A 15364-nucleotide genomic window follows, 5' to 3' on the forward strand; every position below is an offset into this window, starting at 1 on the left:
AAGCCAGATCCAGAAAGAACATAAAACCTGAATGAACCTTGAACAGGGAGTCAGTAAACAAAAGTACATTCCCCCTCCTTATCACAGAAGCAGGACTGGTTTCACATCAATGTTTTCCCAAGGAGCCAGGCGCCTCTTGTGCAATTCAAGTCACAAAATAAAGGCTAAGTCTCTTCTTTGTGAAATGCCCTGTGATGTGCAGCCTCAGTGATGGCAGAGAGGGGGAATGTTAGCCCTTCCCCCAGGAGACTCGCCTTGTTTATGGGAGGAAGATAAGATGCATATACAAGGAACAACAATGCAAAGGGAGACATTAATATTTATAACAATGATACAAACAAAGTGCTTAGAGGGAGCTTGGAGGAAATAAATGTGTCCCAGCTAGGGACATGGCACAGAAATTTATGTGGGGAAGTCATCTCTGGGCTAATCACAAACGATAATCAGAAATTCTGTAGGTGTCCCTGGGAAGAATAGGCACTCTAAAACGAATTGGGGAAACAGAAAAGGATGAGGTGTGATAGCCAGAAGCAAATAGGCCTCTTCTGTAGTGTCGGGCTCCTACTTTGCTTTTGTTTGGGGCAATGAAAACTGAAGACATAAAAATGCTATAAAGAAACTTGCTAATTAAAAAACTGTATAACTTTAAAAGAGAAGAAACATTTGAGCAAGGGAAAGAACACTTCCGTTCACATTCTAAGACACAGAAAAGGCCTGGTGCCAGGCCAGTCACTGCTCTATATCAAGCAAGCATGAGGTGATCCCATTACCACACCCTGTCTGCTGGGGTGGAATGCCTGTCTGGTAGGGCATGAACAGAGGCAGAAGCTGCTAGCCAGAGAGCAAAACTTGCAGGAATTTCCAATAACTTCTAGAAACTCAATATCTATGGGGGAAATGTGTATCCTGTCTGCTCACCAGGCACGGCATGTATGTGTGCACACAGAAGTTCCCAAAGAGCTGCATACACAGTCAAGGCAATCATGTACCTGCCTGGAGAATCATAAAATTTGTAAGGAAGAACGGTGGTTTATCTTTCCCAAGAAGTCAAGGGCAAGTTGTGGTAGAGCCTACTTTGGAGTCCAGCTAGCAGCTTTTGAACAAGCTCCAGCAAAAGACCATCTGGGTAGCTGTAGACAAGTGGACTCATCTTACCCACTTTGGTTTATGTGCTATATAAGGAAGGTGGAGATTATCTTATCATGAGAACGTGGAGGCTTGGATGAAATAAGCCACCTGTAGCACACAATATAAGAACTACATCTCTTTCATCATTCTGAATTCTAATTTGAACTGCCAAGAGGATCCCAAGCATTTTATGGATTTAAGCACATGCTTATGCATGGACTCTCTTGCTGTTTTATTCATATTATCTAAATTTCTACAATAACTCAGAATCTCTGTGTGGAAAAGCCCATTGCAGTTGTGGGTTTGGGAGAACTCACCTAGCCACACTGATACCTACTGGCAAGCTGAAGTGTCCTTCAGTCCTTCAGTGTTTCAGACCTGGAGATACTTGAATAACAAGACCATTGTTTTGGGATGTGAATAAAGCCCACACATTCAAATGAATACACCAGTGTATGACAGATGAGAACTTCAACCATTCTAAACTTCTTATATAGATGCAAGATACCACTCCAGCAAAGATGTAGTCCAACGACCCAAAAGCATTGATTGTGGTGTAGGATATAAATACAGCATCCTCCCTCTCACTGCTTTGTAGTTTCGTTGGTACTCAATAATTCTAATAGACGTTTTCTGGGCAACAGAGTTTCTCAGTAATTACTCTGTTGAGGATCTGGAAAAGAAAACAATAATTAAATACCTTTCCTTATCCTACTTTATCCCGGACTCTGTAACTGAACTTAAGCATGGATTGAAGATAAAAATACCTTGAGATAACTTAATTTAGAAAAGGACTGCATATCCTTGCCCTTGAAGCAAACTCTCAGACTGCAATAGACATTAAACTTACTTATGAATAGTTTTCTGGATATTTACAATTATTTTTTCTTTCAGTCAAGATGCTCTCCTCATCTTGTTCCAGTCTGCAGATCCAGGGTGGATTCTGTTGACTCCCAGGTGCTTCCCTATGCTTCCTTACTGGAGAAGGTTTGTTACCTGATCTATATAAAAGCATATTCCCAGCAAAGAAAGCTCACCTCTAAATGAGGGAGGTGGTGAAGTTGGTCAAGTACTAACTGCACAGACATGAGGGCCTGTGGTCAATCCACAGAACCTACTCCAAAAACAACAAACAAACAAACAAACAAACAAACAAAAACCCTCAGGAGAATGGTCAAATGGTTCAGCAGTAAAGACACCTCCTACTCTAGCATAGTATTCAGGTTTAGTTCCTAGAACCCACATGATGGCTCACAACCATCTGTAACTCCAGTCTCCCTCTTCTGGCCTCCTTGGGTACTGCATGCATGTGGTGTACATACATACAAGCAGAAAAACACTCATACAGAAAATAAAAAATAAATCTTTTGAAAAGTGGCATGTAACGTCAGTGCTAGAGAAGCAGAAATAGGTGGAACACTGGATCTCAGTGGCTGGCTGGCCTAATCAAATCAGCAGAGCCTGAGGTATGATGGCCAAAACTGACCTCTGACCTCCACGCAAACCTTCCACATACATGCATGCTCCCTCCACCCTACCCAGGCTATCCAAATAGAGAAGGTCTTTTGTTTGTCTTTTTCACCTCAATTACACATTTTATTCATTTTAGTCATGAGCATCAAACCAAGAATTTCATAGATTTTTATAAAACACATATCTATTGACTATCATCAAATGTTTTCTTGGCTCTTTATCAAGTTCAGCTAACTTCAAACGGGTTTTGTTGCGGTTATCCTTGGCTGTGATTTGAATGACTTAATTGATCTTTGAGCTGTTTTCATATTCTCAGTGTCCTTTACAGAATTCTCTTTAGGTCAGAACAAAGATTGTATGAAAGTCTTGTCTGTCTGAAGAGATATTTCTTGTGAAATAAATGAAGTATCATTCTTTAGTCTGAAAATGGCAAAGTTTACATTTGAGTTTTATTAGGACGTTGTGCAGATAGCACAATAGAGTTGGAGAAGGAGGAAGAGTGTAGGTCTTTGGAACTTGGGGGATTCTGAATATTGAAACACTCTGCAATTTTTATGGGCTTCTTACCAGCATTTAGGAGACATAAACACTAAGCCTTTCCCTCTCCAGCAATTGCAGCCCAAGAAACTCTTCCCTTAAGAATCTGATGGCTCCGTTCTGTAAAGACTGTATCTCCTAAACCCCAATGCACTAGTGCATAAGAATTCTTCTCTGATGTTTAGGTTGGAGAGTTCACAGTGCTGTGTATGCACTGTGTGTGATGGAAATGTTCTGCTGTCCCCAAGGTAGCTTGCCTACATCCTGGCTCTTCATCACACCTCTAAAGCAGAATTTGACTTCATAGTAAAAGAACATATTTGGGGCCTTTCAGTTTACTTGGGATTTAAACATGGGTGTGATACAATGACTTGCCAAAATTAGAGATGTGTTTTGCCTTCTAAAGCCCTTTCAAGTCCTTGTCACGGGGCCAGAAGCCAGTGCCTAAAAAGGAAGTGTGCACAGGCAGAGCAAACACCTCCTCAGAGCTCAGGCACTGTCCCCTTCAGCAGCAATTGTATAAATGTGCTTCTTGGGCATTTCAGTGTGGTGGCAGACAGCAAATGTAAAGCACATTGCTGTGCTGCTGGTGTGCAGTCTGTCTGTCTCCCTCTAGATGGGCTGCTGGTGTGCTGTCTGTCTGTCTCCCTCTAGGTGGGCTGCTGGTGTGCTGTCTGTCTGTCTCCCTCTAGGTGTGCTGCCGGTATGCTGTCTCCCTCTAGGGAACTTAGCAAAATGAACCGGAAGAGGAGACCTGAACTGTAGCTCCAGCCAGACAGCTTTTGTCTACACTGGCAGAGCCGAGTCATAGCTGAATCCTGGGTGTAAATTTCTTCATCTCTCAGGGGGGAAGACAATAGTTATCCTGTAATCAACTGTAGCATCTCTAAAGGTTGATTTTCTGTTCTCTCTTCGCCCCCTGAGTCAGAACCAAATACCAAACAAGAAGCAGCTTCCAGAAGGATAGCCTATTTGGGCTCACGGTTTGAGGGAAGACACATCATGGGGTGGGGGGGTTGGATGGTAGTGGGAGCTTGAGGCATCTGGCCACACTCAGGAAGCAGACAGAGAACAGGAAGTCCTGCCAGGCTACAAAGCCTCAAGACTCAACCCCAGGGACCCACGTCTTCCCATAAGACTCAACCGTCTAAAGGTTCTATAACCTTCCAAAGCAGAGTGACCAACAGGCCCACATGTTCAAACACATGATCCTCCAGGGCCACACATTCAACCCATAATGCCTCCTAGCTACACCAAGCCTGTTGATCAGATAAGTACTTTCTGAAATATTAATATCAGTTTGTTGTGGGGAGCAAAAAAAGAAAAGATAAACAGAACTAGGGCTGATAAAGTTCAGAATGACAAATGCAATCTTAGCCCTCTTATGTGTGCTATACTATGGAAAATAGGTTACCTGCTTTCTTCTATCATGAGATCAGCTATGACCCCAGTAGCATTCTATTCTGCACAGAGAATTCTGCATGTACCGATTGGTCCTGTTATGTCAGCCAAAGCTGGGGTGACATGTCCCACTCTGGCAGAGATTTCTGCAGTTTGTAGTTTTCCTGCATCTCCTGGTATCATTATATCATCCTCTTTCATGGAGAAATGTTCCTCAGTTTGGATGGTAAATTGTGTGGACATGACATTTAAGCACAAATATTAAGATTCCATTACATCAGTGGTTCTCAATCTTCCTAATGCTACAGCCCTTGAATACAGTTCCTCAAGTTACAGTGATCCCCAACCAGATTATCATTGCTACTTTATATAATTTTGCTACTGTGATGAATCATAGTATATATAATCATAATAGCTGAAATGCAGGATATCTTATATGCAACCCTGTGAAAGGATCATTCAACCCTCAAAGGGGTCGTGACCCACAGGTTGAGAACCACTGCATTACATGCTTTATGGAAAATAAAGCATATAACTACATGATTATATATTACTCTGGAAGATTTTATGCTCCATTATTTAAACTAGAAATAGTGTGGAGTTGATAGATCTCTCCTACATCACAAGGGTAACTCATCTCTTTATATCTAATTAGCAATGCAGATTTTTGTAAAGAGATTTGAGTAGATAAGAAGTACTCTGGGACTATTTCTTTTTAGAACCTCCAGTTGAGCCAAGATCAGAAAAATACATCAGAGTTACCTTGGAAAGAAGGAAACAGCAGAGGCAGAAGACAGTGTGTGCAAAGGTCCTGTGGTAGACAGGAACATGGGCTCAGGACTAGGGGATACAGAAATGACAGAAGTATGTGTAGAACAGCAGATGAAGAAATGAGGCTGCAGAGCTAGCTCAAGACAGAGGGAACTGAGAAGTTCATTCATAAATATCAACTATGTCATGAAGAAAATACTAAAAGACACAATGAAAAGAACCAGCAGGGTAAAGAATGGTTAAATTGAGTGTCAGAATACCTGAGCCCTCTAAATGGACTGTGACTATGGCACCTTCAGTACAAGAGACTCTTTAGGAGAGAGGGAGCTTGCCAATGTGTCAAGCCTTTACAGTAAGAATTAACTGATGGAGTCAGTGTAAAAATGGAAAAGACTAAAAAAGCCATGGAAGGGATACTAAGCTAGATCTAGGGAAATAATAGTAAATAAAAAGACCTTAAAAAGGAACCAGAGAAGGGATGTCCAGGACAGTTAGGGGAAGTTCAGGGAATGTTATGATGAGATGAGAGAATTCTGAAGAGGGAGTGGTCAGCAGTGTTATACCCCATTGGTGCTGGCACTAGACTCCACACCTGTAGTCAAGAGCAGTCAACCAGCAAGTTACTGATTACCCTGGAAATAGAAGCTGCTGAGAGGGACTGATAGGAACTGAAGGCAAGTTCAGATTGCTTAGGAGAAAAATGGCTGAGCTGAGTCCACATGACCCTGGTAGACAGCACAAGCAAAGAAGGAGAAAGGGTGGAGCTAGAGTGGGAAGGAGGCTGCGTGGAACGATTTTATTTGGGGTTTTTATTCCATTTGTATCTTAAAATGCTTAGGAGTGGTGATATTCTGATAAACCAAGCCTGGGGGAGGCACAATAGATAAAAACCTTGATTTATAGTTTTTGCAAATGACAGTAATGTAAAGACTGACACCATGCCTGGAGCCAGGCTGTCTGTGTGAGCTCAGTAAATAGTAGAGAACCAAAACCTAAAATCAGCCACCAGCTCCAAGGCCCTGCTGCACAGGGACAATGGGAAGGAGAAGCCAATGTTCTACATGATAAATAAATAATAAGGGAGCAGACAGGGTCCAGAATAGAGGTGGGAAGATTGGGGTTGAATAAGAAAAACAAAATAAGCCTTCTTATGAGTTGAGTGTACAGAAGTCTGGTTGGGATAAATTCATGAGAGGAGAGATTTTTTTACTTCCTGGATTGCTTTACCTCTAAGGACCAAAGGACTTGGCTGAGAGTGTGGAGGTATGGGATGAACATCATGTTGGATTGGAAAGACAAATTAAAATCTAAAGGAAAAGGAGACAGGAGTCTGGACAGTGTTGGGGTCCCAGGGATGTTGAAGACAAAGACTTTGCCCCAGAACTCATCCATGGAGTCACATGAATTTATCAGAACCTAACAGCTAAACTCTAAAGAGCAGAAATAAAATAGTGACTTTATTTGGAGCTGAAATTTTTTAGGAGACTGTGCATCAGTGGCAGAAATTCCTGGGGAGCTGTGGATATTGGCAGGAGGATATTCAAAGTGATCAGCCGTGGTATTTCAGTTGAAAGGAAAGACTAAAAGTTGAGTCAAAGGGAGTTTTTCAAAGTAAAGAAAGACATTACTCTGTCAGACTAGGAATTTTTCTAGCAAAACATAGATTTTTGAGCATTCCTGAAAAACCCTGAGGGAGAGCTGAAGAGAGAACTCACTCACAGTCATGCGCACACAGGCACAAATATGGCTGATACATTAGTAAACAAAGTTGGAGGCTAATAGTGGTCAACCATTGCTTAGGGATTGCAATAGCATTTCTTCAGTCCTGTGCTGTACTCTATGTGGTTTAGTGGCTGCTTCTGTCTTTTGCTTTCTCAGGGATAGTTGACTCTTTCAAGTTACCTGTCATTTCTGCCTTAAACCTTGTTCAGGAAATTCACTCACACCAAACAAAGTATCAGTTCCCTTCCCTTGGGTGCATGCTTCCTCCTTGAGAACTGACCTTCCTCAAGGCCTTGTCCCTAAGTGGCTTGTCCTGCTCAAGCTATATAGTACTAAGCTGTGTTTGTCTCAGGCATTTTCTCAAGTTGCCTCATTTTATGTCATTCGGTATATAGAAAATTGGATAAGATAGACCACAAGAGAGAAGTTGAGTTTTATGCTTCATTGGTACCTGGCTTTGTGTCATGACAAGTAAATGGTATAGGTGTAAGGGAAAGAGTGTTATTAGTTATCATATTATTTTACCAGATTTCTCATGGTCCAGTCTCAAAAACTGTTAAGAAAGATGGCATTGAAGGTCATGACATCCCTTACAGATAAAACAAAGCTTGAATCATTTGATACGGAGACACATGAAGGATTGAAGGCCACCTCCCAGAATGAGACCTAACAAGTGGTTCATGGCACACTGCACAGAAAGTAAATGAAGTGTGTCTGTTCAAATCACAACTGGAATTTTAAGTGAGTGGAATGGAATACACGCAGTTCAGAATTTGAAATAAATTCAGTTTGGAATGTGTCTGGAGACCAAGGTTTATATAAGAACTATACAAAGCTTGGAGCATGACACAAGGTGAAATGTTCCTGGCATCTTGGAGTGAGACATGGACTCTTGAAGAACCAGGGCACAGACATTTCATCCAGAGTCATTTATTTCTACTTGGGGAAGAAAACGCAGACGTTTATATAATATGCTGGAGTGAGAGTAATATTCCACCTGGCACAGGGAGTTGTGTACAATTTCTCAGACATGGTATTTCAAGTTGAGTGTTACCAATAAAATATTCCTATCAAATCTCCATTCTTCTTTTCCTTGATTTCTGTTGCTATATTTCTTCTAGGGAGTCTCCCGTAGATCACACATTCTACAACTGACAGGTGAAAAACAAGAAGTGGTTAGAAAAAACTTAGTGAGTTAACTAGAAGGAATTCAGAAGCAACAGGTCACGGCAATGGACTTACCCTGTTGCTGAGACACTTTTCTTAAAGTGTAGCTCCTGGTGAGCTAGTGACTTAACAAGGGGACATAGAGAGGAGAAGACTCTCTATGCAAAGCTGAAGAAGCAACTGGTAACCAACAATGCATCCTTTTTAAGGTAAAAGACTTTTCTACCATGTAATGGAAAAGCATACTTGCAGCAAGATTTTAAGTATTGGATTTAGTTGGGGCATTAGAAAGAAGTGAGATGCTGGACCCCAAGTAGGAGATCATATGTAGGTTAACAAACTTCCTGGTAGTTGGAGATAAGTCAAGAGCAGGGGAGAAACCAAAAGGGATTAGGGCTATGGAGTAGGCATTCAAAATACAGGGTGTTTCTGAAATGATAAAGAAGGAGGTGAGCTCTCAGGATGCAGGCTATGTGAAATCAGAGATGCAACTCCATGCTTACTTGTTCTGAGCGTGTCATTGGATTTGAGGGAAGTAGACAATGGAGATGCTGGAATCAGTACTTCATATTGCCTGTTACACTTTTCCATGTTAAATAGTAGCCAGTGATGGTGTAGCTCACATTTGCATTCAGGTGAAACAAAGAAAATTCTGCAAATATTTACTTTTATGGCAGTGAGGGACCTGACTGTATTACAGCTTGGTGAGTGGTGGGTGGTGGGGGTGCATTCTATAATGTTTGTGTTTTCCACTGCTAGGAGCAGTCCATGTATTTGTCCACTGGGTAATTCTGACCATTTTAACTGCTAATGTTAGTATGGTATTATTGTTACTGACAAATGGATAAGGAATTGCTAGGTCAACAGCTCACAGAAATGAGCACATTTTCAGTTTGTTTCCATTGGGGGTAGAAGGTAAAGAAGCATCCATGATCTCCTTTAGAGAAATGAACGTTAGATTTGGGGCATGGCTGGGCTGTGTCTTCTAAAATGCAGTAGAGCGTCCACCCAGCATGAAAACAAGAGGTCTTTTGAAGAACAACTGCACATTCAGATGAAGCAACCATGTCCTTCAAACCACATCCTTCCTGTCGCCTGTGGGAAAGGGATGATATTTGTGCTGAGCTCTGAGTGCATGCAGAATAGATCTGTGTGTATTTCCATAAATAAAAGGGCATTGTGTGTGTGTGTTTGGCACCTGGGATGGCCAGAGCAGTTGATTGCCTCGGAGAGCTTTGTTCCAACCCAGGGATCAGCAGGATTTGGAAGCACTGAACTAGCAACTGAGCCCCAAAAACACATACGCAGGAGACCTGCGATAACATTAAGTTTGATGAACAACAACGGCATATGCAAGTCATTGGCTGTGTGTCAACACTCCCCTGAATTTAGCTCAGGGATGGTTGAAATGCCTTGTGTCCCACCTGCAGACTAATGAGACACATTGTAGTAATATTTTGAGACAGCACCTGCTTTTCTGATGAGCAAAACCCAGAATAGATAATATATGAGCATATGTTTTTGCGGAAACTTAAAACTCTGTCCTACTTTTCTTTGCTTGTATTATTCGCACCGTATTTATATTGTCACCAACAGTTAATAATTTGATCATGAATTAAATGGTAAGCAGCGTTCCCCCAAAACTTAACTTATTAAGTTAAAATAAAATTTATAATCATATTGACATGATCATTATCAAAATAAAAGTTTTCATGCCATTCATCCCAAAACTGCTATGGACAGAATCAAGAACTCAATATGACAATATCTTAGGTAACTTGGATGTTTCCTTACTGGAATACTCACTTCCTATTCAAAGTTGTTTCTCATCAACAGAGACTTGGGAAATCGGAATGGATTCTCTGTCCTTTAAAATATTCTCTGTTCAATTATTCTCCAGAGATTATACATAAAATGCATAACTAGACATCACTGCAAGAGAAGACAAATTGTTCAGTGCTTCCTGCTGGAGGCCTTGTTGGTCAACATGTTCATCTTCTAATGTAATGAAAACAAAAAGAAATCTTTTGATCTTTTGGTTTTATTCAGGCACACTTTTTTTCCACATGAGTAAAACTTTCTTCTCTTGACTGAAGAGATGACACAGAGGTTATGAGCAGTAACTGCTCTTCCAGAGAACCAGAGTTCAGTCCCCAGTCCCCATATTCAGAGACTCAGAACTACCTGTAACTTCAAGTCCAGGGTATCTAGCAGCCTCTTCTACCTCTGTAGGTACCTGCACAGGTGGCATACACTCCTATAGACATACACACATAAATAAAAATAAAATAAAATCTTTAAAAAAAAAAACTTCCTTCAATGGCAGAGGAGAGTTTGTCCAGAAGCATAATCTCTTTTAATATTTGCTTTGCCTAGTTCATACCAAAACTGATTTTGAACATCTATCTATTTAAGCACATGTGGCTATCAATTATAGCATGAGAATTGCACATCATGAGATTTTAAATAATCATAATCTCTGATTCAAGTAACCAAATGAAAGAAGTGTTCAGTTGAAGGAATGGACACACATCAAAACTCCTCTGTGGTAGGTAATTAACATATTTCTCAGAAAACACAGTGAGTTTCAGATCGTAGAAATAATATGGTAGAAGAGCTCCTGCCTAATCCTGCAAGCAAAATCCACTTTTGTAGAAATACAGAAGATAAAGGGATTGGGAGATGTGAGGTATAGGCATGCCCTGTCCAGTTCACACTTCTTTAGGGTTGCCTCTGTCTCAGCTCAGAGGAATCTACTTAGATGTACGTCCTAGCTGTTTCAGGATCAACTGGAATAAAAACCATTTAAATGCTATGCAGGACATTAAAGAAGTCTTCAATATGTCATTTCTGGTCATGATATGAATACTTGAGGGAGAGGTTCCTAGACACAATAAATAACAGAAGATCATTTTTATTAGCAGGCAGTACATGGTGTCAAAAATCAAAGTGAAAGTTCATACTTTAATGAGATAGAGAAATACTAAAAGATTTAAATGGGTGGGAAAAAAAATCACCCTTCAATATAGATGAAGATCACTTCTATGAGCAGTTCATTACCACATGCTCCATCCTGCTATAGTGTAGACAGCACAAAAGAAGAGATAAGGGTACAATCTGGCTGGGGATTATAGGCATTCATGTGTAGTATATACTCTCATGAAACAATTGGCAGGGGAAGGGTGGACACAAAGAATGCAAAACAACCTAACAGTGTGTCATTAAAAGAAAAATCATAGCTGAGAGAGAGGAGCCAGAACCAAACAGAAGATTCCCAGAATAATGAAATGTGAGGTTGATGATGATAATGTTTAGGATAGACCCTGAAAATGGGTGAGATTTTCCCCTCCAAGGACAGAGAAAGGCATTCTGGACCATGAACTCTTCTGGAAAAGTAAGAAAATCTAATGGCAAAAGTTCACATCTAGCTTTTGATCCAGCAGACATTTAGGCACAATGCTGCTTATGTGATCTTCCCCAGCATACACCATTCCACTTCCTTAATGCTATAGCCAAAGTCTGTGGAGCAACACAGAGAGATGCACTCTGTCAAAAATCCTAAGAGAATGAGGCTATTTCGTTTTCCTTTTAGGCAAGTCTCATGCAGCCCAAGTTAGACTCAAACTCACTATGCAGCTGAGGCAGAACTTGGCCTCCTGCTCCTCCTGTCTCCACTTTCAGAGTGCTGGGATAGCAGACATGTACCACGAGGCTCAGTTTATGTGGTATTGGGAATCTAACTCAGGGCCTCTCGAATGCTAAGCAAGTACTCTACCAGCTAAGCTATGTCCCTAGCTCCTGAACATTTTCCTTTCACTTTCATGGAATGGGAATGCTTTTTAAAATAACACATTAGCTCTGTAGTAATGAAACAGAAAAACCCAACAGCCACACTGAGAGGTACCCACAGCCATGCCTGTCCACTTAAGAATGCTCACTTGGCTGCAGAAACAGAGAGTGTGAGCATCTCTTGCTTCTAAGTATTATTTGTACTAATTTATATAGTCTTTTTTCTTGCAGTCAGATTGTAAAAGGGCACAGGTAACTGTGTCTACAAATTTCAGTTTTTGTCCTGACATTACTGCCTAATGGATTGTGACTTTAGTTCTTATTAGGCATCCCTTAAAGTTCCTTCATTGAATTTAAAAACACCAACCAATACAAATGAATTTCCTGTCACTCGCATATCTTGTAATCAATAAACCTTCAGTGGAGACCAGCAAGATGACTCTGTGGAAGCCTAGTGACTTTAGTTCAATCCCTGGGACCCACATAAAAGTAGAAGGAGAGAATCAACTCCACAAAAATTGTCCTCTGACCTCCACACATATGCCAAGGCACACATACCCCACACATATACCATACCCAAATTATTTCCAAATAAATACTTAGAAAAAGAATCTTTTGTGCATTAAATAGAACTTTGTATAAATAATACATTTCAATTAAAGCTAAGTTAACATACTCAAGAGTTGCAATAAGATTCTGTGTAGAAGCAGTTTACCTGAATGTATGTATGTGCACCGTGTGCATGCCAGCTGCCTCGCCCCAAAGACCATAAAGAGGCTGTTGGGACTCCCAGAACTAAAGTCACAGATGGTTGTGAGCTGCCATGTGGATATAGGAAGCTGTACCTGGGTCCTCTGAAAGTGCAGCTGATGTTTTCAATCACTAAGCCATCTCTCCAGTAATTATGTTGTCTGCTTAACTGATTTTTTTCTCTTGCCTGGGAAAGTAATGCCTGTGCTATAGAGACATTCATGAGTGTTTGTACTGAATTGAATCCCCTGCTTCTTCCACCTGGGCAACATAGCTAGGAGCACACCCTGATATCAGAATTATGGGAATTAAAATGGAATGAAGTCAAGTTAGTGGGATGTTTGTGCTCCCTCCATGTTAATTTGTTTTGATTCCTTCGTACTACCTGCATAGCCATCTGGTTTAACACCTGGAGTCAACAGAGGCTTAGGATTTCTTCAGTATTCCCTGCTCTCTGTCTGATTTCCCTCGTGGAAGGTGAGAAATGCTACTGGACCAGAATTTCAATCACAACAAATCCTATGCTCATGATGAAGAGGCTGCTACCCCAGTTATTTACCTATGTACTGTGTCAGCACCCTGTTATATACATATATATACATATGTATATATGTATGTATACACACACATATATATACCAGGAATGCTAAAGATGTGAAATAGTTCAATTCATGGAGCACAATACACAGCTAATACCTATAGATAGTTTATTATGAGAAACAAGGTGAAAATAAATGCATTCTAAAGGAAAATGAGTTATAACTGTCATATTTTTAATTATTGATATTGTGTCAGTGTTCTCCTTAGCTAGGTCTTTAATAGATATCATATGATCAGACTTTGACTTTTGAGCCATTTTGGACTTGCTATTTTCAACGTTATTTTAAAATGAATAATGATTCAATAAAACTTGACAAATTCAACAACTCAGGAAAATGCTTAGAAAGCTCCCACATGACTGTTCCTAACTCTATGGATATCATTGATAAAAGCAATTGCTCTCATAAATTGAACAATAAATGCACACCAGACAATACTTAGTGCCTGTGAGCAATCTCACCATGCTAATCACTTGTAAGATGTGATATGATTCAATACAAGCCTATCTCTTGGGGGGAAAATGAGTTAGAATCTTCTAGAACTAAAATTAAGAGTTTCCATGGGTCATCATGGTAGGATTGGACTTGTTGGAGACTAGAGGCCTTTCTCTTCTCACCCTTTAGCCTACAGTGATTCTAGAACATGAAAATGAAGCCCTGGGGTAGAGGCCTGTCTGCATCCTGGCAGCACCAATTCAGTTGAGTGCCAGGTTGGGGTGCCTGCCAAAGATCTAGGGGCTTTCACCACAAGAAGTTGGGAAACAGATTCCACTTTATGAATGGGTATCTCTTGGCCGTGAGCTGAGTCACTAAAGCCAAGCTGCATAGCCTCTGTGACTCTCACATGCTGTGAAACCTCAACAGATTTGCTCCTTCATCTCTTGTTCAAATCAATATTCACCCAAAGCCAGAGATCCGGGCATGCTATAGATGTAGATGCTAAACCAATGTCCATTTGGCAAGCGTGTGACCAGAGTGTGGCTGTAGATGAGTGTGAGTATATCCTGATCTCTAGATACAGCCCTCCTTTGTGTGATTGCCTCTTGATCCTTGATAAAGTGAAGTCAATACAATTCTTTTTATATCACTAGGATATTAAACACACATGCTGGCATTGGTAGAACAGAAAGTTTTTATACCATTCTTCAAATTGAACTTTTTAATAATTACACAGAAAAGTAATTGAGTTCGTTTAGAATTAGGAAGGAATAGATTCACGTCCTGGGTTTGCCATCTCATTGTGTATGTTTTGGAAAGTGATTGAAGCGCCCTAGCCTCTCTTCTGTTTGTAAAAAATTTTTTTTTTAAACAGGGCTCTCAATAGGGGAATGTTATCTGTTTCAAGTGCTGAACCCAAAGCCTGCTCCACAGAATATGTAGACTAAATCCTAATGTTAGAAGTAGTCATGATCATGTCTCCACTATCTGGCATTTTCGCTGTTTGGAAGCCTCAAGCATACCCTGAGAGCTCTTTAATCTTTCCTCCCCTGACCCATTGTTAATATGTGTCAAATTTCCACCTTCTACAAACTCAATCAAAGTTAGAAATCCCAGGCACTTATTCTTTTTTTCCAACCCCTGGATCTAATCGGATACCAGGGTCTAAGTTTTGTTGTTGTTGTTGTTGTTTTGTTTATTTTCTTAATTATACCCTCTTTTCCACATCCTTATTTGGGGTCATCATTCTCACTGGACCAGATTATGGCGGCAATCAAATACTTATTAATTTTAATGTTTTCTTTGTGTGTCTGGTGGGGGGTGGTGCATGCAAGTATGTGTGCACTCATGTGTGTTTACACCTGTGCTTGTATAGAAGCCAGAAGTCAATGAGTGGTATTCCTCTATTGCTCTCCACCATATTTTAGAGGCCATGTCTGTTACTGAAACTGAAGCTCATTATTCTGCTAGACTAGCTGGATAGTGAGCCCCTAGAATCTATGGCCTCTCTCCACTTTCCCAGTCCTGGGATTACAGATTCACACAACCACACTTAGGTCTTCTTTTTTGCACAACAGGCAACTTACCAG

The 15364-nt window shown here is 40.6% G+C and overlaps 1 protein-coding gene across 17 annotated transcripts in view; it reads left to right on the forward strand.

Moving 5' to 3' along the window:
• The window catches only part of Chrm3 (cholinergic receptor muscarinic 3), a 474104-nt gene that overhangs the window by 274906 nt on the left and 183834 nt on the right, over positions 1-15364 (forward strand). For 2 of the 17 annotated variants that reach the window (XM_052728157.1, XM_052728163.1), the window contains one exon: positions 2023-2115. The exons of the other annotated variants lie outside the window; for them this stretch is intronic. In XM_052728157.1, coding sequence (XP_052584117.1) covers positions 2023-2115 — 93 coding nt within the window. The remainder of the gene's footprint in view (positions 1-2022; positions 2116-15364) is intronic. 17 annotated transcript variants of the gene reach the window in all.

Source organism: Peromyscus californicus, unplaced genomic scaffold, assembly GCF_007827085.1.
Source record: "Peromyscus californicus insignis strain IS unplaced genomic scaffold, ASM782708v3 Scaffold_8__1_contigs__length_139910024, whole genome shotgun sequence".
Lineage (NCBI taxonomy): Eukaryota > Metazoa > Chordata > Mammalia > Rodentia > Cricetidae > Peromyscus > Peromyscus californicus.